The 26,774-nt window shown below is 36.3% G+C and overlaps 1 protein-coding gene across 4 annotated transcripts in view; it reads left to right on the top strand.

The window, feature by feature from the left end:
- LARS2 (leucyl-tRNA synthetase 2, mitochondrial) overlaps nt 1-26,774 on the top strand; it is a 91,223-nt gene that overhangs the window by 32,766 nt on the left and 31,683 nt on the right. For all 4 annotated transcript variants that reach the window (XM_086742837.1, XM_086742838.1, XM_086742839.1 and 1 more), the window contains exons 7-13: nt 1,442-1,585; nt 12,773-12,880; nt 14,390-14,549; nt 17,390-17,494; nt 20,670-20,785; nt 21,700-21,983; nt 25,997-26,095. In XM_086742837.1, the coding sequence (XP_086598963.1) occupies nt 1,442-1,585; nt 12,773-12,880; nt 14,390-14,549; nt 17,390-17,494; nt 20,670-20,785; nt 21,700-21,983; nt 25,997-26,095 (1,016 nt within the window). The remainder of the gene's footprint in view (nt 1-1,441; nt 1,586-12,772; nt 12,881-14,389; nt 14,550-17,389; nt 17,495-20,669; nt 20,786-21,699; nt 21,984-25,996; nt 26,096-26,774) is intronic.

Below are 26,774 nucleotides of genomic sequence, written 5' to 3'. Positions count from 1 at the left end.
TTTTCAGAAACCTTTTATAAAACCCAGTGTGGTGTTATTGGTAGGTAACAGATAAAAGGTAGGCAAGCTGTAAAAAAATTAAATTCCAGTAACATACTGGATTCACACAAGCTTCATTTGCAAGTGAGTGGTTTTTTTTTAATGAAAAAAGTACTTTCATTCATTTCATTATAATAACTTTTGGATAAATTGATGTAATCAGACTAGGTGCGCACACGCGTGCGTGTGCATGCACACACACGTATACCTCACACTGATAACAAAACCAGCAACAGTATTTCAAAGGAAGAGGATCCATGCATCTGTCTTTCTGCTGTCCTCACTATAAGATTTGTTAAATGAGGATAAGTAGGATATTTAAAACTAAGCAATATCAGTTATTTGGAAAGTGGGTCAGTTCAGAAGGTGATCAGTGATAGATAAAATGTGAAGTGAGTAATATGAGGACAGTGATTAGTTTTTAGATTGAGATACTAAGTACTCCTAATACCCAAAGAATGCATTTGAAATTTTCAGATAATGTTTAATGTATTAGAACACTGTGGAGATGGAGCTCCTGTTTTTCAGTCAGGCTGATTTAACTTTGATTTAGCTTAAATACTGAATAATACTCAAAATAATGGATTACTCTTCTGTATCACTTTGATTTTTTTTTTCCTTTTTCATTCTGTTAATTTTTTCAAGTTAATGTCTAGCATTGAATATCACTTCTGGAATGACCATTAGGATTCTTTTGTGGTCTTAGATCCTTTATGATAAATTAGCATCTAAATTGTTCAACACTGTGGGGTAGTGACTTTGATTTTTGCTCCCTCCCCAGTATTTTATGTCTGGTATTTCAGTTAGCCCTCAAAAAACAAAGTTTGTAGAGTTGAACACCAACATTTACTTTGCTTTAAATTTTCTTTAATGTATTTGCATTGATAAGGAAAGATGATTCCAAAAGTAAATCACCCAGTTGACAGAAGTTATGTGCAGAAAATATCAACTCTTTCACTTGAAATCTAGTTGACCACTATAATACTTCATTGGGATTCTATCCTCTCAGGTTGGAGATCCTCAGTTACTCATCCCCCTCAGTCTCACTCAGTGCTTTTGAATTAGTGGTGGACAACTTTTAAGCATCAGGCTATGTAGTTTCCAAAAGAGTCAACTGGAACACTTACCTATTTAATATTCAAGTATCAGCCTATCCCGCTAACATGGTCAGGCAAGGCAAATGCTACCAACAGCATTCTTGGGTTTTCAGAGTTCTGAGAAGATGAATATTCAAAACATCTTCAGTTGGGTTCGTGTCACTGATTCAGATGGGTGTTATCAAAATGTAGAAAACTCAAGGGCCCAAGGAATGTTTCTGAATAATTCTTTTGGTGTCTGAAAAAGTAAGATTCTGGTTTTGAAATAGCTGCTGAAAATATTTTTTCTTCCTGCAATTTTTTAGGCCTTGGTTAATTGGGATCCAGTGGATCAGACTGTCCTAGCTAATGAACAGGTGGATGACAATGGTTGCTCATGGCGTTCAGGAGCAAAAGTGGAACAGAAATACCTCAAACAGTGGTTTATCAAAACTACTGCTTATGCAAAGGTATGAGAATACAATTCTTGGAAATTATAGTAGCACTTAAAGGACATGACTTTTCATCCAAAAATATTCATCAAGCTGATTGTGATCTTTTATATAGGCATGTTTCTGTAATATATAACCATGTAATAATATACGTGATCTATCCCTGTGTATGTGTATATATAAAAATTATTGTTCCTGAAGTCTTTCTGTTCACATCTTTAAGAATTCTAAGTAATTGATGTGGGATTAAGTTTTGAAGAAATCAAAAAGCGTAAATTAGAAATGAATTGATGAATTCTGCATTCGTACATTGTCATCCCATATTTACCATCAAGTGCTTTTCTGGATATTTTGAGTGTACAACTCTCAGCAATCTTGTGAACTAGAAACTTGTTTGCCTAGCCAACCTGTTGGACTTATGGGCATGGTATAAGCAGTGGAGTACAGCCTGTCACCTGGCGTTCATTTCCATGTGAACCTGAACTGTAGTTCTTTATGATTAACTGCTCTTTATTGAGGACTATCTGGACCTTCTTATTATACTTTACTTCATAGTCTGCTCTGTTTGATTATCTGTAATTTAAAAAATATTTTCAAGTCTTTTTTTGTTACGAGCTCAAATTTTGATTGTGATGGGTCAGCATAGTTTTCACACCTAGGAATTCTTCAACAAAATTTTTTACTTTATGGTCTCTGAGATGAAAGTATCGAATTCCTGTTTCATCTGGGTGAAATTTTTCTTCCATTCAAGTGTTCTGTGTATTGAGACTTCAAGTACAGATTGAGAAAGTTATTCCCAAGAAAATATTAAAAATTCATCTTTGACCCTTTCCCTGAGCCTCACATTCGAGAGATCAAATTTCCACCATCATCCAGGGAGAAGAAATCCAAGTCTTACTCTAAGTCCATTCGTAATAAAGAGAAAAACCTTTGATATCCTGCCTGATGCTTTGATTCCTCATACACAGAGAGAGTACTTGAGATGCATGTTTTCTGATTGTGCTGCCTGTTCTGGCAGTAAGGAGGGAACATTTGCTCTAGCTGAAGGAAAAATGGAGCGTGTCTGCACAGTCACAAAATGATCGCAATGTTCTGAACTTTTTCTTGGTACTCTTGTCACTAGAATTCGTGATTACCTTTGTGGTTTTTGAGAGTCTACCCCAATTCTGTTTACCTGAGGCTGGAGTTTGAGGCTGGAGCTCACCTGTCACCTTTACTGATACATCTTTTTCTGTTGTCTTTGTAGAGGTTGTAGGAAATAATAACTGGTATTTCTAGGCTGTAGCCATGCTTGCACCAAATCACTGTTTACTTATCCCCCTCTAAGAGGGATGAATCAGCATTAAATTTTTACTCATAAAGACCAAAAGACAAGAGCTTTTCAGTAACCTTGAAAACACCGTTGGCTTAGGGGATTATTCCCTCTTGCTCAATATCCACCCTCCTCTAGGGAGGAGGATTTATCTGTTGTTTTTATTCTCTGACCTAAGAAATGTTGTTACAGGAAAGGCATCAGCTCTTGGGATGGTCACATCTCCCACATGTCATTCTCCAGTAAGTAGGCTTAACTGATGACAAGAAGGAACTTGTGCCTCCAAAGCACCCCCGATCTTGCCCTTAAAACCTCTACAAAACCATTAAGCATTACTACAGCGGACAGTTGAGTACACTACTGATGTCTATAAAGGCTTCCCAAAATTTTGTTCTGTGCGTGATTGATATTCTGTAGCTGATACAACCAGGTCCATGAGTGATGCCATATTGCTCCCAGCTCAAGTGCTTTGGCAAGCATTGCCTTCATGTGCTCCCACTTCTTGTACAGTGACAGATGCTACCAAGTATCAGCAGGTGGTTTGGATTTTCCTTTTTACTCACTCTCCACTGACTCCCGTTTTTGTTGCTGTGGTTCTGGCACATTTTGAACAGTCTCACTCTGCTTCTTTTGGCAAGGGCTTTAAACATTTGGTTGTAGAGGGGGAAAAAAATTACTTTTTTTTTTTTTTTTACCAAACCTTCAAATAAAAATAGCACATTACCAGGCTCTGCTATTCTAAGTCCAATGTCTAATACTAGATGAATTTCATGCTTTGGAGGATTAACATAAATAAATTCCCTTTTTTGGTACTTAATTTTTTTTCTTACAAGTTGCAAGAGGCTAGATAACTTACTTTCTGAAGAAGACTGCTTTGGCCATACAGCTCTGGTTCATGAACTGCAAGCCACAATTGAAGACTGTCCATCAGAAGGAGGCTGTCTCTGAGCTAACACTGGACAAGTACTTCAGATTCTTAAAGTCTCTGTGCCCACGCTGACATAACTAGGAAGCTTCACAACACCAGGAAGCCAAATTGCAGATCTTAAATGCTACAACTTTGGCTCCTCTTTCTGAATATCTTAACTGATTATCCTCAAAACTCAACTTTGCACACATTTCTTCATTCCTTACAGTAATCATCTCAGTAGTTTTCAAGGAGTGGTAGGAGACATGAGTCCTTCCTTCTAAATCTATTTCTTTTGTATACTTTTTTCTTTGGATTCAGACTGTTGACAGTTGATCTGAATCCATATCATCCTAGATAGCATAGTGTTGAACACCATGATTACAGCAATCACTCTTTCTAGCCTGTTCCTCAAGCCTTCTTCCCCACCTGTTTTTGAAAGCCCTTGCCAAGAGACTGGACTTTGAGAGATGCTCCTTTACCTATATAATTTACAGAGCCTTTCATCTTGGAGCAGAGGGTCTAGATTTTACAGAGCTAATCCTAATAGGTGTGAAGGGGAGAGAGATCTCTTTAAGAAGCTAAAGATCTTTATCACTAATATGATTTTAGGATTATAACATTAGTGGTGATAATACCTTCACTTCAGCAGGGGGGATTATTTCTTGTCTCTTGATCTTGAAGGCACTCATTTTCATAAAGGGATTTTCCTGGCTTACATCATGGACCAGAACTGCTACCAGTACATTTTCCTTTTCTTGGAAGTCATTGCTGTTTGGAGACGTTAGATTTTTGTGCTTCTATCTATCGATAAATGAGTATGACAATTAGGTTTTTATATCCTTACCTGACAGTTGGCCAGTGAACATACCTCTCTAGAATAGTACCAGGTTCTTTATGGATCTCACTTCCCCTTTTCTTCAGTTGTTTGGGGCTTGCCATGAGTATGTGTTTAATACCTTCTCCAGAGTTATTTTCAGGGTGCTACAGCAGTAGAGAGCATTTTTATTCAAGCTGGGCTTAGACAGTGAAGGTTACTTATCGTACTCCATGTGCCAGACTCCTGTAAATGGGAAATCTGAGAGGACATTATGAAGATTATCTTTAATGGGACTGGGCATTTCAAATCCATTATCAACTTTTTTTTTTTTTGCATTAAAAACCAAATAGAAATAGAAATCTGCCCTTCCAGAACTTCTCTAGCCCTGAGATCTTTATTCTCCATTTCTAAGTCAATTGCCTGTTGAACATCTTTTGTCCAGTTCTGCTTCTTTGGAAGGTGTCCAGCAGGTTAAGGTGTGATGGTGCCAGATTAGCATGGCCAAAATCACTCAAATCTGAAGAGCTATATTTTTTGTCAGTATAGAGTAGCTTTTAGGTCTTTGAGCCATATTGCCAGAATTCATATCAGGACTCACCTGGCCCTCTATTTCCTGTGTCTCACAGCTTGGACAAGTGCAAAGACACAGAGCAGATTTATTCCTTCCCTGTGCGAGATGTTCTTACTAGTTTTGGGACAAGGTAGAGAGCTATGCGGATCAGTGAGTTGTATGGCTAGGTTTCTGTTATTCACTGAAGTTTCACGACTTTTCATTTTGAAATTAAGAATGGGAGGCACTGAGAGATTATCTGATAGTCATTTAATCCTTGCACCTTTTGGGGAAGATTTGCATTTTTTTCACACTTTGGTTACTTTTAGACTTAGAGGTTTAATATCCTTTAAGTGTGTTCTACTTCTCCCACTCATCTTTCTCCAGTGAGGCCTTAATATGGTTTTGGTATCTCATGAGGAAAGCCATTTAATTCCTGTCGTCTTTTGCTTGCACCTTCTATGGTGACTACTATTTCTTCTGAAAAGTTTGCAGAAATTCAAGACCAATTGTTAGAAAGCTGCAGCTTCCTTGCCCTTTTTCTGTAACAAGGCTCTCTGCAGATCCGTTCCCTATTCCTTCCAGAAGTTATCCCTGGGTTTTCTTTAAGTTGACATAGTGGGAAAGCATGTTGAAAAAAGCTTTATTTCTAGTAAGTATCTCCTTTCCTGTATAGCTTAGAGAAAAATGTCTTTATTTCATAACCATGTTTCATAGTCAGAGTTCCATTTAAAATACATTTAATGAATCTACTATCTCTTAATTCTTCATAAAGATTACTAGCTAGCAATAATGGCTGAATATGTATGCACACAACTTGTTTTCTATTTGGAGCATCCATAAATTTTGTTGTAACTAGTCAACCTATTTATACAGCATATTGATGATCTTCCTGGTCATCTGTGTTTTCTCTTTCATCCATTTATCATTTTCTATTTTCTCCCGTATCTCACAACATTAATAAAAATAAATACTAGTAAGGGTAATCTTCATCTCCAACGCCTAAATTACTAGTCAAATAGCAACAAGGAGTTACATGATCAGTAGCAGGCTGTGAAATCATATCATATGTTACAGGAGTCAGTGTTTCATTCCTGTACATACTGTTCTTCAGATTTCTGTTGTGTCCAGAGGAATCTGTGGATTTGCTTTGATTTCTTTATTGTTACTGCACCAATTCATAGTCCTTTCTTGAAACAAAAAATGCAAACAAACAAAGCAGTGTTTGCTTACATGGCAATTTACCATTGGCAATGAATTTTTTTCAAAGGGCAAAACTATTGACCATGCTTTGAATGCTTAGCAGAAAGCATTTTGGTTACATAAAGTAATAAAACAGTCATGACCTATTTTTTAAACTCTGAAGTACATATGAAATGGTCTAGCAGCTTTTATGGATTTTTAAAGAACATTTTAATTGTCATTTTTCTTTTGACAGATTTCTTTGATAAAAGTATAATGCTTTAACTGATGGCATTATTATTCAAATTGCTGTCTGTGCATTTAAGATGTTTAAGCTAAAACATTTAGTTGCTATGGTTACCCAGCTGAATCTGTAGGCAGGTTCATTGGAAAAATCTATCTGTAAATGTTAGTGTTTTATGTGTGTACCTGTAAATCACTATTACGTTTTTTAATGCAGTCAACTGAGTCCTCAAATGAGACTCTGTGAGGTTAGTCTTTGCATGGTCCCTATTCTTCATACAGTATTTTTTCATATTTTACTTCTAAAAAATCACCCAACTAACCAGAAAATAATCTTTTTTTGAACAAAGTAAAATAGAAACAACTTTGAAATGTCAAATTTTCCCTTAAATTATCTTCCTTTTTTGCACAACAATAATATAGTATATGTATGTTTTATTTAAATTCTGGGGAAAGTAACAGGGCCTACAAAATTCTGCCACTCTGATTTACAGTTCCCATACAGATAAGTAATACTCTTTATTTTGTTTTTAGTAGGTCTTTATAATTTGCACAGACATTTAAAGATAAATCCTTTTCACATTCTGTGAAGCGCAGGAACTTGGATGTTTAGCATGGTGCTAACTCGGTGAAGGGAAAACTACAAAAGATCTACGAGTTCTTCTCCAGCTTTTTCTTGGGCTTGCGCTGCTTCTGACACCCCCTTTGTCTGGTCTGAATAGAGTTGGAATTGTTTTATGTAATCACATTTTGCTTTATTTTTTATTTTCTATTTTATTTCTGATATATTAAGCAGAATGGTAATGAAATGTAATGAAACTGAAGTACTGCCATTTTAGGGTGTTGAGAGTCTTGACAGTTCTTTGGATTTCCTAGCATGATGTAATGCCTCATCATTGAGGAGAATAGAAGTGCTGGCTCTACTTTTTCATGCTTTAGGTGTGGTTTTTTAACTTCCCACACTTGAGGTCTAGCTCATAGTTGTCTTTTTCCAACAGCATGGGCCTAATGAACCTCGCTTTGAAACTCTTCCTCTTGAGTCAGGCTGAGAAGCCCCTCTCCTGGACAGGGACCAAGAGCACTGTCTCCACAGCTTGCTTAGTACTTCATGAATAATAAAATGACACCTGTTTGGTGAGCTTGGCAAGACAGAAAATTGTTTGTGGATATCCAAACCAGGCTGATGTTTTTACCTTAGTTTAAAATGCAGCATCTCATTTGATGCTGCAGCAATATAAATGGAAGTTCCAGTTGGTATAAGATTAATCAAAACAGTGAATGCTCAGTACTACTAAAAATGATAACAAATGTTTTAAAGAGCTTTAGTATTTATGGAATCAATTACTCATTTATCCCAAAGATACGCTTCATTATATTGGAAAGAGAGTATCTTCTCTTTGGTAGTTGCTGCAATGAGAACAACTCCGGAGAAGAAAGCTGGCTTTACTATTTGCTCTTGAGGAATCGTTTCTTTGCCTCATTTCTGCATAGTCAAACCAGAGGTATTTGTTGACCCTAACTTATATGATAAAGAAAGGGATAGCTCTTGACAGTTCAGACATTTACAATAAAGAATTTTAAGCACACACAGTATCTGTGGTGTTGCTCCCTTTTATTGTGTGTTTTCAGTATACTTCACACATGGGAAATAAGAGTCAAGAGTGACCTATGATAGTACAAGCAGAAACTACTGAAGGTAAAAAAGAAAAAAAAAAACCAACAAAACAAGAAGAGATTAAATACCAGCAGAAGCTGTATTGCATAATCACAGTTGGAACTGTCCAGCAGAGTGCAAAATAAAACAGTGGGCAGCCTAACTTTAATTTCCTCTACTTTAGTTAATATATTAAGTTGTATTAAATGATTTTGTGTAATCTTTACTTTATATTTGCTTACTCTTTTGGGAGCTTGATCAAATAAAATGAAGAATTTAATTTTAATCCAAACAGATCTTGAATATTTGATTCTTCCTCAGAAGCATAGTTTTTTTTATTTGAACTTTATTTTAATTTAGTAGGAGTCAATTTTCTTTTGCTAATGAATGTAATGCTTTTGAAATTAAACCTTTTTCTGACCTTTTTATTTTAGTCTTGTTATGTTGCAAATTTGTCAAACTTCACTAAAGTATCTTCATTGAAAACAGAGTAAACTTTTGCAAAACCACGACAACTTTATAGCCTATATTTGTATTTTGCACTTTATTTCATTTACTATCGTGGAGGAGCTGAAATTCTCTCATTAAGTATGAAATTAATGGCAGGTATTGATCATACTAAAACTGTTAGTTCCTGAAGTCAGAGTCTGAATTTTTTAGGTGCTCAGCAGAATCTTCCCTCTGAACTACAAGCAGGTAGGGGACTCTTGGTGTTGAGATACTCTGGGAAAATTTTAAAGCACTTCTGTTCTTTGATTTTACATGCTTTTTTTCTGTCTGAAGATTGCTAGACTGAAGTTCTGTTTCTCTATGAATCTTCATCAGGTGAAACAGCTGGATATGAGAGATCAATTTTCTACTTTCAGCTGCTTTACTTCTAGTTTCAGACTTGGTCATCACTGTGTGTGATGAATTTTCAGTAAACTCATCTTGGTTTTGTGACTCTCATCATCTGAACTGCTTGACTTTCATCTTCTAGCTATGCCAGAATTTTTTAGGTGTTCTGAAAGAGTAAAACAGTCCTGTGAAACTTCAGTTTATCCTGAATCTTCAACTTTTCTAGCACTTAAGTCAAACTTTCCTGAAGGTGTAAGAGTCTTGAAGTCATTCTTATTCTTGAACATAACTTTGATTTCTTTCCTTTTTCCCTGAGTCTACCTATCTTTAGATCTGGAAGACTGCCAAAATGCATCGATGCTTTACCTTGACTTGTGTTTAATTAAGATGGGAGTAATTGCTCCTGTAATTGACATTTGCATTTGAAGTTTTCTTGTCTCTCTCCCGAGCCATGAAAAATGAAAGTAGAAAGACTCTGCTACCTAATGTTTCCAAGTTTCTCACTATTCAGTCATCATCAGAAATTTGAAAATTCAGTTTATTTGATACATTTGATAAGTAGCTGTTTACTGGATTGTAATGCTGCTGCTCTTTGTCCCTTGCATAATGCAACATGGTTTTTCTTTTATTTATTTGCTTCTGTGCTGGGAATCTGCTTGTTGAGTGTCTTTTCTGTGTCACCTAGTTAACAAATTTGTGGCACGGATGACTAGGAGTTATGTCCATGCCTTTAAGGGTCAGAATTTTTGTTTAAGGAATCATATCAGTAATTGCAAAATAATAATTGGAGCAGAATTAATGGAACTACTTTAATGATTCAGATTATGTTTTACCAAACGTGGCGGTGATTTTAAAAATGAACATGGAAGCAAAATTCATTGAGTTAATATTTAACTTTTCAAACACTAGCTTTCAGTATTCAGGAATTTCTATGGTAGCGTTGGTGGGCTTCAATTCAAGAGTTTTGTATACCCAAACAGTCTACATATAACTTTTTAAAATTAATAACACTTTTAACATATATTTCTAGATTTATTTTTTTGCAGGGTGTAGTACAATTGAATTTGAAAACAAAAAGTTTTTTAAAATAATTTCTCTTAAGCAAATTTTTAAAACCTTCTAATTTGCACATATGAATTTTGAATGTACAAGTGCATTTATATATTAAGAACTAATGTGTTTTTCTGCTTTTTTGTTAGTGAGTATCCTAGGTTAATTTACCATACAGAAACACTTATTAACATGCCAGCGGTATCCATACGGTATATTGTTTTGCCTCTGTAACACTATGTAAAGTGTTTGTGTTTTACGTGTTGTTCATTTTCTACTTCACTTGCCATTTGTAGCCTTGACAAGAAACTGAAGTAGTGCGTTGAGTACAAGGAACAGAGGATGATAATTCCATATTTAAAATTTTTAAAGTTTTTTGTTTGGTTTTTTTTTAAATCATGCTATCTAGTGTTCATGTGCATAATAAGATGTGAAGGGTTTGTCTTTGAAACTCCACTAGGCTGTATCATCATGCAGAATAAGTTTTGTTATCTTTGTTCAGGTGCAGCTAAGTTGGCTGTTTCTGTGTTTAGCTGCATGAAGCAATTGCATTGTCAGGAGACAAATTGGGCTAAGTCAAATTGTAGCCTATAACTCCTAATAAGGCCAATTTGCTAGAGTTAAAATCATTATCACACTGGTATTAAGGATCTTGATGTATTAATCCTGCAGTGAAAAAACATCTAGAAAGTTTTGCTGGCAAGCAATTACAAACTGTACAGTTTCAGTACAGCACATGCACATTTAGCTGCTTCTGCCAGCAAAATGTAATGTAGATTAGGATGGATATCCAAGCAGGAGAGTTTATAAAAATCTGCTAATGTGTCCAGCCAGTTCTGTGTATATTGGCACAATTTCATTCTTTTTACAATACATGAAATTCCTACAAAAAATGTATCCAAGTATTCTGTATATGTATCACTGTATCTATGTATCTCCAGTTATTTGTTGTTCTTTGGTATAGGTATATATGTACATATATACCTACATATAGGTATATATGTACATGGTTTATTCGTGGCAGGTAAAGCTCAGTAGTCTCTGAAACACTAAAATTAAGGAGAATAATGAGAATTTGGAAATCTCTGTGATGTAATATACTTGCAATTGTGAGCTACAACTGATTAAAGTTACAGTATAATTAAAAACCTTCCAAAACCTTACCATTCTTTTATTTATATATGATCAGAAGATGAACTTGATTCTTAAGGATTTAGAAAGCAATAATAGTTCCAAGTGGTAGTGTAATATTATGATTTGTGAAGAACATGCCCTTTATTGTATTTTGAATTATAAATATACAACAGAGCAGTAACTAGAAAGTAAGCCTTACGGTGTCTTTTATGTATTTCACTCTAAAAATATTAAAGAATGTAGTTACAACAAAACAGCTGAAAAAAAAATGAGTTGTATATTCACTAATTATCTAACTACCCACTATTAATTTAAGCAGCACATAATAGCTCCTGTCCATCCTTGCAGGTTGTTAGCAATTAATGAGATAATACAGAGCTTGCACAATTGATGTTGGGAGTCACAGCTGAAGGAAAAATTATTCAACATGTTGCCTTATTCTTAGATTTTAACTGTAATTGTCCAGCATATCCACCATCTGCTGAGTGACTCATGCCTCTGGCTGTACTTCTGCCAAAGCAAAGATTTTGTACAGTCATGGAGCGTTCATAATACAAATGTGAAGTGTTACGAAGTGCAAAATGAGATGAGCTTTGAGTTATCTATCCCTTTGTATGTTTTCTCCTTTACTTTTTAATAGATTTCTTTTATTAAAAACATACTGTTCAAACAGCTTAGGCAAATATTTGTTGACTTGGAATACTCTGTTACGCTTCCATGCCACACGTCAGAAAGCACATCAATATATGGATGTATCTCTTGCTGCATATAAGTATACATAGATGTTAGAGGTTGGCTGTTGGATATTACGGCTAATGAAGCAGCCAACACTTAATGTTTTCTCTGCTTGTACTATTATTGTATTATTATATATATTTTGAATTTAATAGGAACCCTTATTATTATGATTTGGATTTGGATTTTTTTTTTACAGGATTATATCACCTAAAGATGTCACTCAATTTTACAGCCTGTTGTGCTTAGTAAAATACCAATCTGAAATATGAAAAATAGATAGGGAACTGGAAATTCTATTTTGCCATTTTACATCAGAGCTTGAAAATTTCAGGGCGTGTAGATGTCTTTTGTCTGACTGCCATCTCCAGGCTATTGTCTAGAACAACTAATCCAAATGCAGGCTTCATACCTGCAAGCACGTCTCCTGTGTGTCAGCTCATTAGGTCACTTACACTTCTCACAATTTACACCCATTGGGAATATTTTCTGTGTTTGTTTTCACCTGAGAGTTTTGTTCCATGCGTAAGATTTATTCCATTCAAAAGGAAGGCCTCTTTCAATAACAGTAGGATCTCTGTTGTAGACCTCGTACCTCTGGCTTGTGCTGTGTTAATTCTATTCTCAAATAGATTAATTTGAGGCAGCAGCAGTGTAAAAACACATCTTCCTATGTTTTTAGCAGCACATTGTCATTTTGCTGTTAGGTATAATTAAACCCCTCATTGTAATTTGTGTGCTTACAAAAGCTGAATATTCTAATTCTTGCTTTTATGGCCAGGCTATGTTTGATGCTTTATCCGATCTCCCCGAGTGGTACGGTATAAAAGAAATGCAAGCAAACTGGATAGGTGACTGCATAGGATGCTCTCTTGACTTCTTGCTAAAGGTAAGTCAGAAATGTCAATGCTGCTATCTTGGTTAAGCTAACTGCGGCCCCTGAAATGATGGAAATGGATTTTTTAGATCTAACAAGCTTGAAACCTACTAAAAGAATTTATTATATGTTCATGCTCAGACCAGCACAGATCCTGAAGAGAGTTGAAGAAATACTCCCCGCTGTCCTCCTTAGGAAAGGGTTTGTGTGTTCAAATGCAAGATCAGATGCAAATTGGCTGTGTGTATTTGTGCCAGCCAATACATGCCAGCTAATAAGCATTCCCGAAAGCCAGGATGTTTAGGGGAGCAGTACTGAGAGCAGTATCAAGTGGCACTGCACAAGTCAGCTGGGATCTAGCCAGGCTTTAGTTCTGCTCTGTACAGCACCTTCTCTGTAGAACCCAAACTGACCTCAGGCAAGCCACTTTATTGCTGTTTGTCCATTATTTCATTTATTACATACAGTAATTATAATAATGAAAACCAGACAATTGGGTGGTGATGCAGCTACAGAGAAGTCTGAATAGAAGAAAGGAGACGAAGGAAAGAGAAATCTTAAGAGATTTTTCATTATCTAGAAAAAAATGGTAAAATGTGAAGTCCTTCTGAAGAGATGCAAAAGGCTTTTTGAATAAGATAGTGACAGAAGATATTTTTAGAGACCCTGATGGAATTTCAGCCCTTGGGCTTCAGAGCTTTATTGTGCTCATTTACACTGGTCTAACATTTTAAAAGTGACTTCTTATTTTAAAATACTGAATTTTTGGGAACCTCAAATTGAGACAGCTTAAATTTTCTTAACACCTGTGAATTGCACAGTGCTGGAAGGTGCATTTTTCTAGTTAAGTTATTTTTGTCAATTGTTTCTGAAAATGTGTATCAATACCTACTGTAAAAAAATTGCCTTCTAAGACCCTGATACACTTCACAGTTAATAGACCTAAAATGTAAAGCCATGCTGGGTGCTAAGTCTTAAGCAGTCTTCTGGGTTTATTACTTTTATTTTATGTCCAGTTGTTTTAATGTTGTGCCACTTTTATTATTTTATTCCTGTACATAAGTTGCAGCATTGACTTTGTCAGAGTAGTGTGGTGGAAAGCCTGGTAGCAGAGAAAAATCTCAAATTCTCTTTAGATTTCAGAAGTAACATCTCATTTCTGTTTCTTGGAAACAAGGCATACATATTAAAAGGGAACAAAAGGATTCCAGGTTGCTTAACTAGGGATTGACTCTAGCTCAGTAGCACAATGTAATATTACGTATGATTTTTATGTATTTGGATAAACTGAGGCAAGATTGTAAAGCAACTTTCTCAAGGTCATAGAAGTAAATTTTGTCAAGATTTGATTCTAGAAACTCCCGATAGTGGGCGAGCATCTGGCTTTGATATTTGGAATGATATATTTCTACAGGGTGATGTATATTTGTTAGTTGCATAAAAAGGAAGGAGAATCTAAAACCACTGCACTTCCACTGGAGAAAAAAAAATGCATCAGGGATGTTTTCTGCTCTTTTTCAGGTTAATGGTGAAGTAACAGAAGAGAAGCTAGCAGCTTACACCTATACGCCTGAAGCCATTTATGGAGCTTCCCATTTATATATCTTACCAACTCACAGACTGCTGCATGGGAATAGCAGTCTCAAGGAAGTTTTTCAGAGGGAGTTCATCCCAGGGAAAGGTGATATTTTTCTCATACTGCATCTTGTTGTGGAAGAGTGAGAACGATTTTCAGAGAATGTATGTCAACCTGAGCGTGAGCTGTTCCCGTTGAGATGGAACAGGTCTTCTGATTCTTTCTATATGTCAAACAGTATCACATCAGCCTGTCCTGGCTTCAGATACAGTAACAGCAGCTACGTTAGAATTCTTCTTTTTATAATGGCTGTTAACACATAAGTAATAGAACAGATTATGGTTTCCTCATGTCCCAGAAGTGAATAGTCCAACTCTGACTGTGTCAGCCCATTGGAAAATCTCATGGTCATATGGGAATTTGTCGTTAGCCAAAAGACAGCAGAACTAACTCTTGCAGCAGTGATGATCTCTTCCCGTCACAGGGAAAATAAAGAGAGCAAGAGATCATTGATACATAGCACAGTGGGTCACTGATAGGTAGCAAAACGATAATCTGCTGTGCAGATCCTTAGTTAATACAAGATTCTAATGAAGTAGCCATTAAACTACCAGACTAGACCATCAGACTAGCCCTATGGCAGGTCCTGACTTGTACAGAGGATACAAATAATTCTTTAATTGGTGTACAGTGGTTTCCTGAAGGCTCCTGCCACCAATTCTGCCTTTATTTAGCATGCCTGGCCTACTATTTTTTTTTAAACTTGAAAAATATAAGGGTAAATATAAAATATACTCAATATTTTTTATTTCCACTTCAGGCTGTTTTTCAATATTTACTTTTTCCTCACTGGTGAACATGTGGCTTCATTGTCTGTATAACATCTGATGTCCACAGCAACAAAGCAGGAATCTTATGGGAGATTGTGATGGTTGAACAGAACTTGATTTCTTTTTGAGTGCTTCATTCCTATAACCTTAATAACGTTCACTTGCTAGGAGAAAAAAATGGAGCCTGAATGTGTTGAGTATGAAGAGCCCTTGTCTCAGAGCTGAGCAGCGCTTGGAGAATTTTTGTGAAGTAACAAAGGAAGAAATTTGCAGTTCTTACAATTCAGACAAATCTAAGCACTAATATCCATGTACATGCCTGTGTCTTTGTTGGGTCTTGTGCTTTAAGCCAGACCACACAGGTGCAAAATTTGTTTTTAGTAAGGACTACAATACATTTTTTTTATATTGTTTTTATTTTAAAATACTTGAGAGGCGCTTTTTTTTGTGTCTGTTAAAAATAAACTTCACCTTTTGGTTGAGCTCAATGGCATTTGAATAAACAGAAATTTTTTATGGCCTTGGAGAGACCGTATTTTCACATTGACCAAGATTTTTAAAAACATTGACAAGTAACATTAAAATTTTAATTGTTTTCTTTTCAGCAGATAGTCTTGTAACTCTCTTTTTTTCGCTGGATAATTAGGAGGGTATGTTTTTATGTTTTCTAATAGAGGAAAAAAATATGTTGTAATTTAAAGTTCTAATACTTTTACTTTTGGAGTACAGCTCTGTATTTTAGGCTGTTATTTAAGTAGAGGTGAGCAAGCAGTTTTCAAATATTCCTGGTTTTTTAGCCTAGCAAAATTTATGTTAATTTAGAATCTGTTAAGTCATCTAGTTTTGTCAGTGTGAGGTATCTGAGATGAAGATTTGACCCTTAGAGTGTTCATTGTCTCATTATGATACTATACATACATTTACCTTTGTAACTAATGTCATCTCTTTACAGCTGTTATAATAATGATGTGAGCAAATGAGCAAAAGAAAGAGTGCCTTCATAAAATTGAGTTATTACTTTGGGTTCCAGCATAAAATCAAAATTATTGCTGGGTGGAAGAGAGAAGTTAGTTTTAAAAGCAGACTGTCCTACCCACTCAGTGTCCTGTTCATGAGGCTTTTTGCTAGTTGCTTTTAAAGAATGAAGTGATTCCTTTTGTGCATTTTTTAAAACAGAAATAAATAAATATATTGTTTGTGTTGACAAGACTGATGGGATATAGTAGCCCTGTTCTCTAAAATGCTGTTATTTTATTTCAAGCAGGATTTATGCAAAGCAGTACAAGACTGATATTTTCCTCAGCTTAACTAGAGGAAGATATGTGAAAGGAAGCTCTCAGTAGCCTGAATTTAATTATTTTAATTTTTAAATTATTTTAATTATCTTCAACTTAAAGGTGCTGAAAAAGTTAGAAACGGGTCCAAATTGAGATGTGAGGTTTGAATCCTTGAAACTTGGAGTATTCAGGTTTGATTTTCTTCTTGCCAAACTGCCAAGTCTACACGTTGTAAATCAGTTTCAGTTTATCACCCTTGATTCTCTTCTGTTCTCTCGCATTCCCTGTAGACATTAGGTTCCCATTTCTAAGATTAATATGAATATTCTGTTTGAAAATCAGTTGGTTATTTAGGTTGTTTTTTTTTTTACACTGGTCAATATTTCTCATGCTTTGTATTTCTTCTGGAAGAAAGCAAATTGTAACTGTAGTATATATGCTTCCCTTCAGTTTCATCTGAATAACTGGATTTTTTTTTTTTTCTTAATTTTGTAATGTCTTCAAGGCTTACTACAGCAAATTCATACAACTCTACATCACACAAACAGTGGTCAAGGACTCACTACTTTTTTATTATAGTCCAAATCTCTGGTTTTATTCAGGTGTTGTAAGTTTGTTTTCTGATAATTAAAATTCGTAAGTCACACATACTGAACATTTTAATACATCTGAACTTTTTAGAAATGTCATTAGGCTTATTATTTTCTTTCTTATTTAAACAAAATTCTAATTTACATGTAATGTATGTTTAAGATAAGCTGAGTTTTAATAGTAAGCAATGTTCTTAGCATATTTTCTGTTGTATTTTACTTACTGTGACCGTTACATTTGTTTTCAGACTCGCTTACTTCAGTGACAGCTGTGAATTTGCTTACTAATCAGGAGATCCCTGTAGTCATCTCAGCAAAAAACAATTTTGAGAATTTTCTCGATACTAAAATAGGTATGTGATATTTAATATGTAAGTGAAATACTATAGTTTTCAATTGCTCTGTTGGAGCAGATACTGTTGTGGCAAATCTTTGAACACGGTGGCTCTCTTCTGGACTTTGGAATCCTGTGCTTCGTTACTGTTTTTAATTAGTGAAGAAGGAAGGGAAAAGTAGCTACGTGGAATCCATCTTGGGGAGAGATTTACAGGATGATAAATTTTAATGGAAATATTATAAAATTAGTACGTTTCGTGAGCTAAATTTGAGGATTTGCGTATCTTGGGAGAACTGATTACCTACAATGCATATATAATTGGGCGTGTCTCACCATCCTTGATCAAAATAGAACTGTACCATTGTTTAACATAAATATTTTGGAAACCACCCAGACTTTTACCTTTTTTTTTTTGCTGTTATGTTTTCTTAAATTATGTCCGTTTTATAGAGAAATGTTTCAGACAGTAAATGTATGAAACTTCCAAGTTTGACTTTTATCTCATATTTGTCTTGAGATCAGTAAAATAATTCAGAATAGGTAATAATTCTGTTTTGGTAGTCTTGGACGGTTATCTTGGACCCTTTATCTCTAAAGGAAGCATTCCCATAATTTAGGCACCTAAGTTAGGAGTGAGCATCCATCAGTGAAGGGGGAAGGGCATTGCTAGAGGATACTCTGAATCAGCTGGAGTAGGCTTCTCTTCTCAAAGTTGTCCTATGAAGCAGCTTGTCTTACTCCTTCCCTTCATAGGGACCTTAGCCCCTCGGCTAGGCAGTTAAGTACCTCTGGTTAGATGATGTGATTGTCCTTCTAAGTCGTATTAGAAATTTTACTAACTTTTAAAATGGTGTCCATTTTAGTCTGCAAAGTGTATCTTCATCAGTAGCACCCACCAACCCTTTTTTTTTACCCTTGTGTTTTGCTGTGGTCTTATCTCAGCTGCAATGAGTAGGCAATGTTCTGTGCCGGCCCCGATGGGAAATCGTTCTTTTTCTCTTCTTCTGCCTTTTCACTACATCCTTATCCCTTAAGTCCCTTTTGTTGCCTCCCTGTTGTTGATACTTCTTTCCTACCCTGGAGCTACTCCTTTCTTCTCAGCACCACTGACAGTGTTGGCTGTTCCTACACAAGTGGACTGAGTAGAACTAACTAACACTGCAAAAATGTCTTGGATGACCCTCACAAGACTGGTAGAAATTATTCACCTGGGCTCTGTACCTTTCTTAGAATCATAGAATAGTTAGGGTTGGAAGGGACCTTTAAAGGTCATCTAGTCCAACCCCCCCACCCCGCAAGGAGCAGGGACATCTTCAACCAGACCGGGTTGCTCAGAGCCTCGTCCAATCTGGCCTTGAATGTTCCCAACGATGGGACATCTACCACCTCTCTGGGCAAACCTGTTCAGGTGTTCATGCTCACATCTTACACTTTAGGAATTGATCTGTTTTTGAGAACCAGAACCTCTGCTTATCTAAGAGAAGCCAAATAATTGAGGTATGTAATCATATTTTTCATTAAAAGCTTCCAGTTTTCTCACTGGCACGTACCTTGACCTTATGTCTGTTGGAAACAGCCCAGCTCTTCCTGGGAAGTTCTGGGTGCCAGCTGTTGAGCTTTGCAAATGTATTTTAAAAGCATCATCTTTTCCAAAGAAGGGAGATTAAAAAACTGGGGTCCACTTCTTTTTTCATTTGTAGAGCATATTGTGAAGCCACCTGTTGCAGGCTGCAGGGCGCTCTGACAAATTAAGATACACACATTATTCTATAATAGGGCCTTGAAATGGCAAGAGCATACATCTGCTTGGAAAGATAAAGTAGCGATTCCATATTTTGCTAGTTAGGGAGTTATTTGTCACAGGGCAGTTTTACTTGCTTTTCTTTGGTTATCTGTTTCCAGACTTCCATATATTGATGGACTGAATGTGTAGCACGCATTCCATTGCCTGAACAAAGACGATTGTTAAACTAATTTTGAATGATGTAGTTTGCATGTTAATAATTCTAATGTGCTCGGTAATATTTTGAGAGGTTTTATCTGTAGTTTTCACCAACCTAATGTTGGCATTGGCTTGTTGAAATAAGTTTCTTTGCCTTTTAAATATGACAGCAGCTATGCAAGATAGTTCAAAATATTAAATAAATTATCACTGAAAGGAAAAAATATGCAGAAAGATCTATCTCCCTGTGGAAATAATAAATCTGTTAGTATCTCAATGTTATTTCAGAATAGGTATGATGATAAAGTTGAGAAATTTCTTAACTCAGCCTGAGAGGTAGTCCTTCAAAGTAGAACAAATTATCTTTCAAAATACATGCAGCAAAATCAGAGGGAAGATATCATCATATATCAATATAAGTAAAAAATATTTAAAGATAATGTGTCATTTTATGGTGCTGGTAAATTGCTATAATAAAAAGAAGTCTGCATGGCTTAGAAGAGGAACCTACATTCAAGATGTATGACTGACTCAAATAACAAGATGCAAAGAGAAAGACAGCGTCAGGGGCCTTAAAGACTGTGACTCTTCCAACTGACTTGAACAGCAGTAGGCAGTGCTCTCAGTAGTTATAGTCCAAGTAGAAAATTGATGTTGTTTGCATTGTTTTCCTGAGATTATAAACAAATCATGTCTCTCATAGCAAGTTAAAGGGATAGTGGTGTTAGAGACTGCTGTGTTGTACATTTTAATAAACTGAAATTAGAAACAGATTAAATTTACTATTGAAACGAGAGGACTGTTTAGCCTGTTTGTTTAGTATTTGTTTCTCATATTAGCAAATAGAATTTAAATTTGTATTATTTAAATATATTATATTTAGTTAGTATAATTATATTGAAAGTTTTATTATTTATCAAAATTTTGTATTTCTATATTTAGACTTTTTCTGAACCATCTAAATTTCAGCCTTTTCTGTGGTGGGACATTGATTAATACTTGTATTACCAAGAAATTGAGAAAATGTGTTTGTAATTATTACTGCTTGGATTTCACTGCTTAAAGAACAGTAAAACATTTTTATTGTTCTTAGATTTTTATACACCTTTGGGCAAACATAAGTCATTGTAATGAAAGTGTCATAGAAATAAAAAGTTTTATCCACAAATTGATGATTGATATCCATGTTAGTCGCTCCCAGAACTAATTTTTTTTTTCTTTTTCTTACACCCCCTCCTCCTCCCCCCAGGAATACCCAGTACTAGTGCAGAAGATGCTGCAGTAGCCAAGAATCTGGGCATTTCTTTCACTGAAGTCACTGAAACATTGCCAAATGGTTTGGAGAAAATCGTTAATTCTGGGGAGGTGAGTATATGAGTATGGAGTTCTTTCCAACTTACAAAAACAATGCACACTAAATCTGTTTTCTCAAGAGTGCCAAATAATTTATATGGGTTTGGGGTTTTTTTTTCCATCAAAAATCAAGCCAGGCTTATGCTACCAGATTTCTAGGAATAATTTAGTGATAAAATATGGTGACTCTTCTGTAGCAATAAAATGAGGGTTTTTTTCTTTTTGTGCAAGAGAAGAAGCTATAGTATTGATCTGAATAATTGAGTCTATGTTAAAAGTTGATTCTTATTTCATTATCTCAATACATTTTTAAGCTAAATATTAATATATTAGTCGTTTTTCCACATATTCATTGAAATGTGGCATAAGCCTTTCTAGTAACATGTCTGCCAGAAGTGACATAGAAACCATACATTCAAATGTAAAATATATGTGCTGTTACAGCTCACATGACAGATAGGGTCTAAGCGGTTAAGACGTATCTGAAAGCAAGAATAGAAGAATCCCAAATAAATGCAGGAGAAAGAAAGCTGTTTAACCATCCAGATTTTCTCAGTCCATACCTTGTGTTGGTGATATTCTGGGAGTTTCAGCATACAGCAGTTGATTAGAATATCAGCAGTAAATGCAAATATCTGCCAATCAAGCCTGAAGGAGTCTAGAGGGCTTTTTCTCAGCCTTGTTCTGTTCAGGCCATCAGGAATATTACACTTTGATTAAGAGGGTTTAAATGAATGAAGTAACTGGTATGTGAATAGTCTCTTGGATAGAAGGATGTTAAGCAGTGGGAAGGAAAAAATTAATATGAGGCTCATAAACTGTGCCTCTCAGAAATTGCATTTGTGACTTTTTTGTCTGTTCGTACATTTTCACTGACAGCAAATATACATATTTCTTTCTTCTTCTGCTTCTCTTTTTTTAACCAGATCACAGGCATGACTCGGCAGGAGGCTTTAAAAGCTATTACCCAGCAGGCCAAAAAGAAAGGACTAGGTGGAGACCTAACGAGTGACAAATTAAGAGACTGGTTAATATCTCGACAGCGGTACTGGGGAACACCTATTCCTATCATTCACTGCCAGACGTGTGGCACTGTCCCTGTACCTTATGAAGACTTACCTGTGGTGTTGCCCAATGTAGCCGCCTTCACGGGAAAGGGAGCCTCACCTTTAGAAACTGCTCCAGAATGGGTGAACTGCTCCTGTCCGAGGTAAGCCAGTGCTACGCTTACTGCAGAGACATCACTTTGTACCTGCCTGTTTCTTGTACTCTTTCCTTAAGTGTTGACAACTGACCTCTCTGAGACAGGATACTACTCCAGAATGATGTTTAGTCTGGGTTTTTTTTTCTTTACTCTGTAAAACTCCTTCTTTGCAACATAGACACCCACTGCTATTCCTTCATAAACAGACTGAAGCAAAGCTCACTGTTTTTAAGTTGAAGGAAAGAAAAAAGGGAGAAGATAATTACTTTCTCCCTGCCCTCTGTTTCTAAACGGTATTTCTCACTTCATTTACTACAAGAATTTTCATTATCTTTCACTAGCAGAGTTCATATAAAGCCTGTAATGATTATTGAATTATTTCCTTTTATTAAAGAAACTAACCTCGTATTCATTTTCTTAGCAATAGTCCAACAATAAAGTGTTTCCTCAGCTATGTAAGTCTTTATCGTGAAGAATCACATTCACTGTATATTAGAGATGACAGCATGTAATTCAGATTGAAGTAGATAGTTAAAATATGCATCTTGTCAGTGTTGTAATCTTTATTGTTTGCAGTGCAGCTGTTTAAGAAATAATACAGCCTAAATTAAATAGTGAGTGATACATCATGAAAATCAGTTGTCTGATCTTGAGGACTGCTTAGATATTCTGTACACTGGAGTTTGCATGCAGGTTTTGCAGAAGAACTGGTAGAACATGAGGTATCCCAGAGAAGTTTTTCATCATTAATGCGATGCAATGCTGCCACTAACAGACCGATCAAATGGGAAGTACATTATCAGGCTGCCACGCAGGAGAATCAGATGTATAAATTACATTAGAGCTCGTTGATAATGCAGCAGTTTCATAATATCTCACTTTATTTTAACACTTGCAGAGTGGAATATCAGTGTGGTTTTTGTTTCAAATTAGGTAGGTTGCATAGAGCAGTTCTGGGGTTTCTGGTTTTTGTTTCAAATTAGGTAGGTTGCATAGAGCAGTCCTGGGGTTTCTGGGAACATGTATTTTGATCTTTGTTGGTAACATGTATTTTATGTAAAACACATTTATTTCCATGTTTCTGCATGGAAAATGTCTTCTCAGATATGCTGTTTTACCTCAGAGCAGGACCAGCACAAAAGGTTCAAATACCAAAAATGTTTCACAAAATGAAGTTTCACTTGATTAATTCAAATAGAGAAGGTAATAAAGGATTAATTTGTGATGATCAACAAATTAATAGTAATAGCATTTAAAGGTAATGCATCTAATCATTACTACATGAAAATAAATATAGTGATTAAGAAAGATTAAGATACGTCACCAGTTGCCCTATTAATACGTTACCATCATCCAGATGTGCAGTCACTGGGGATCCCCAGTTTCACTGAGGATTTGGAGAGCCTGTCCCGGCAATTGGGAGGTCCTACGCAGTGCGTCTACTCGTAGGTGAGGTCCCCAAAATCGCTGCAAGAGGATCCAGCCTTTTATAGTGCTATATAAATGACTTTAATCACTCTAAAATGTGGAATCGTCTGGTTTCAGTTACCCCATTGGCACCCCCTCTAAAGCTTGGCCAGAGCTAAAAGAGGAAACAAGGGAGCTGCTGCGATGTAATGCTTCTCTCTTGCGTATCTTCTGTTTTTTCATAAACAAGGCCAAAGAGTTCTTACTTATTCTTATCGTGTACTTTCTCACACTCTCTGTATCCTGAAGAAGTTACAATTAAAACAACACAATCCTGCTGAACACAGCAATGTGATACGGATCATCTGTAGGTCAGCTCTGGCTCAGGCCTGTTAATCAGGCCTGGTCACTTCATATGCCTATTTAAATTACATATAGTTCATATATTTTAAAGCGTGACTTTTGCAGGGAAGCCTTACTAAACAAGGTCCACAAGTTTAGTAAAATGCTCAGAAATGCCTTGGTCTACAATTCCTGATTCAACTGAAAAATTTTCCTGATGTTACTGAAAGTCACCATCTGCGCTTCTGATTTCCTCCTGACCTTAATTCAGAAATGATTTTGTTGTTTACCAGGCAGAGAGGTACATTTGATGGATAGCAAATCCTTACGGTTTCTGGATAGTTATTGTGGCTGCCCTACTTAGAAGTTAATGAAGTACATTTGTTTAGCCAGAAATAAAGATCTACAGGATTAGTTTTTTAGCCTAAAATGTGGTAGATTCCTGGCATTAACTTTTTTTTTTAAATTCTCACCTTTATTTGGGTTCTTAATTCTCACCTGTTTGACAACTATCTTCAGTATTGCTCATCCTATGTCTGCTAGAGTTTCAAATCCTTTGAGCAATCACCTTTGTGTGTGCAGCCTTTTCCTTGGTTTTCCTTGCTCTGAGAAATTAGGTCATCCCTTCCTTTAGTCCTTCTCTCCAGTAAAAGGTTTTTTTTTTGTTGTTAGTTGCATTTAATATCTAGAACTAATAAGGAAAGCAAGATGGAAAGATACAGAAGTCTGTGAGTATTTGAGTGACAATAATATAAGCAATCATAAATGAGAGGAGATGCCCAAGTTTTTCATTGTTGTACAAGTCCAGGTAATTGTGTTAGTTTTCTGAAGATCATCTAATGAGATTACAGTATTGTGCCTGTTGTATAAATTCTGAAAGATGCCCATGCTGTCTGTGTCTCAGTGAGCCGTGTCTGCGTACAGGCAACATCAGAGGCATGAAGCAGATATCACTATGGTTCAAGGACTGTAAAGTATTCTTGCTTTTGACTGAAAAGCCATTCTGTTTCAATGTAATACAGTATTATTTTACATTGGTCATGTCTCTGCTTATATGTACAATTTAATAAAATGATGATTCTGTGTTAAAAAGCAGTTATAAGTAAAATTTCTTTACTGCATTATTCCTCTTGAGAGAAAAACTTGCTGGTACAGAAGGACCTGGGGCAGAGACAGGGAGAAGGAAAATGTTAATTGGTGATATTCTCCTAAACTTGCCTCAGCAAGCCAAGATGAAGTATCAGGCAGACAGGCAGATGCATGTTGCAGCTCAATTATCAAGCTTGATCCCAGACTAAATATGCAGTTGAAAAATATTGAATAGCCAGTGCCCATTTATTAAATATATTTATTACACATATACATACATTTAAATTTATATGCATTTATAAATTGCATACATTCATTATATGTAGACAGTGCTATTTATGTGCAACTTTGTCACAGGTTGAAAAGTTTTATTTGTATTAGAATAATCCCATTGTTTTAACAGTAAGAGTTTTAAAGAGGGATCATTTACAAGTGGAGGTTTATTAAATGTCGCTATTGGCTCCTACAAACAAATGATTTCTATTCAGGGAGAAACTAGCAGAAAGTAACCTGAGCTTCTAAAATTTATTTTAAAACTGTTTCTCAGGGCTTCCAATATAACTCCTAGCAAAAACTGATTTGCAGTAATCACAAATTAAAATTGTGCTACAAGGTCTAGAAGAGATTTGCTACAGTGCAAGCTGAAATTAAACTAAGTCCATTTTTTCTAGAGATAATAAATGGAATCTGCAAAGACCTTTTTGTACCGACAATCAGAGAGGCAACTACCTGCTCTGTCTGCTGAATGTTATTAAATTATTTGTCTGCTGGTACCTAATGAGTATGGTATATATTGAGTTCCCATTAACTTTGTCGCAAAGTGCACTTGCCTGTGCTTTAAGACTTGCTTAGTTTCTTTTAAAATGGCAATTCTAAAAAATTCCCAGAATATACGACGGAGAGGGCTGTCCAGTGTGGTGCCGTCTTCCACTATTGCTGGATATTGTGGCTGTTCAGGTTTCTTTTTGATTTACATTTTGTTTGGTTTGGGGGAGAGAGGGAAGGAGAGTGGGCTTTATTACTTGTGTTGGGCTGCTTCTGAACGTACCGCTCTTCAGACTGTTCAGACCCATTCAGTTCTCCATCTAAATGTCTTCATGGCTGCTCTGTACATATGCGGAGGTTTAATTCCAAGCTTGTCACTTATCTAAACATAGCTTTTTTTCTTCTCTCTTGCTCAGGTGTAAGGCAGCAGCGCGTCGAGAAGTTGATACTATGGATACATTTGTTGATTCTGCCTGGTACTACCTGAGGTACACTGACCCTCACAACACGGACAGGTGAGGGCTGCGGGCACGGGGCCATCGGCTGGGCCAGCCCACCTCACAGAAGAGAGGGGAAGGAAGAGACTAGACACTCCAGTGCTTTTAGCTTCTAACTGCCTTTGCAGAAGGCAGCATAAACCCCTGGGCTGCCCTGATTTTATGCCCGTACTCTGTCCTGAGCGCAGCACAGGGTAGACTTGGAATTGCTCTAAAAATGTGGTATTTGGTTGCTGCTGTGCCAGGAGATCTACAAGAGCAGGATGTGTAGACACAACTCTGTAAGCACAGGACCTGTGGGACAAAGGGCAGAAGTTTGCATGAAAGGACATTGTAGGGCAGGACACAGAGGAAATGTTCAGATGAGGAGCTGAAAATAGTCCTTAGTGGAGGATGCCATCAAGAATGACAGCATGCCATGACTCTCTCTTGAGACTGTGGTAAGCTGCATGGAGCGTACCCTCCCTGCCAGTACACTGAGTATTTCAGCACGTGGGCAGACACTGCGTTTCCACTGATAAGAAGAGGAATAGTCAGGTGCAACATCCAGCTGCCAAGAACAGCACCCTCATTTCTCTCCTTTTGAGTTCTGGTAACTTTTGCTGCTTCCTCATCTGCAGACCTAAAGTGAAGCGGCATCGCAGCAAGCTCCTGCTGTGTTGATGCTTCGACTATATGCATAATTAATGAAAGGAGG

This window comes from Chlamydotis macqueenii, chromosome 2 (genome assembly GCF_036417535.1).
Source record: "Chlamydotis macqueenii isolate bChlMac1 chromosome 2, bChlMac1.mat, whole genome shotgun sequence".
NCBI lineage: Eukaryota > Metazoa > Chordata > Aves > Otidiformes > Otididae > Chlamydotis > Chlamydotis macqueenii.
This window is presented reverse-complemented; position numbering and strand designations above follow the sequence as displayed.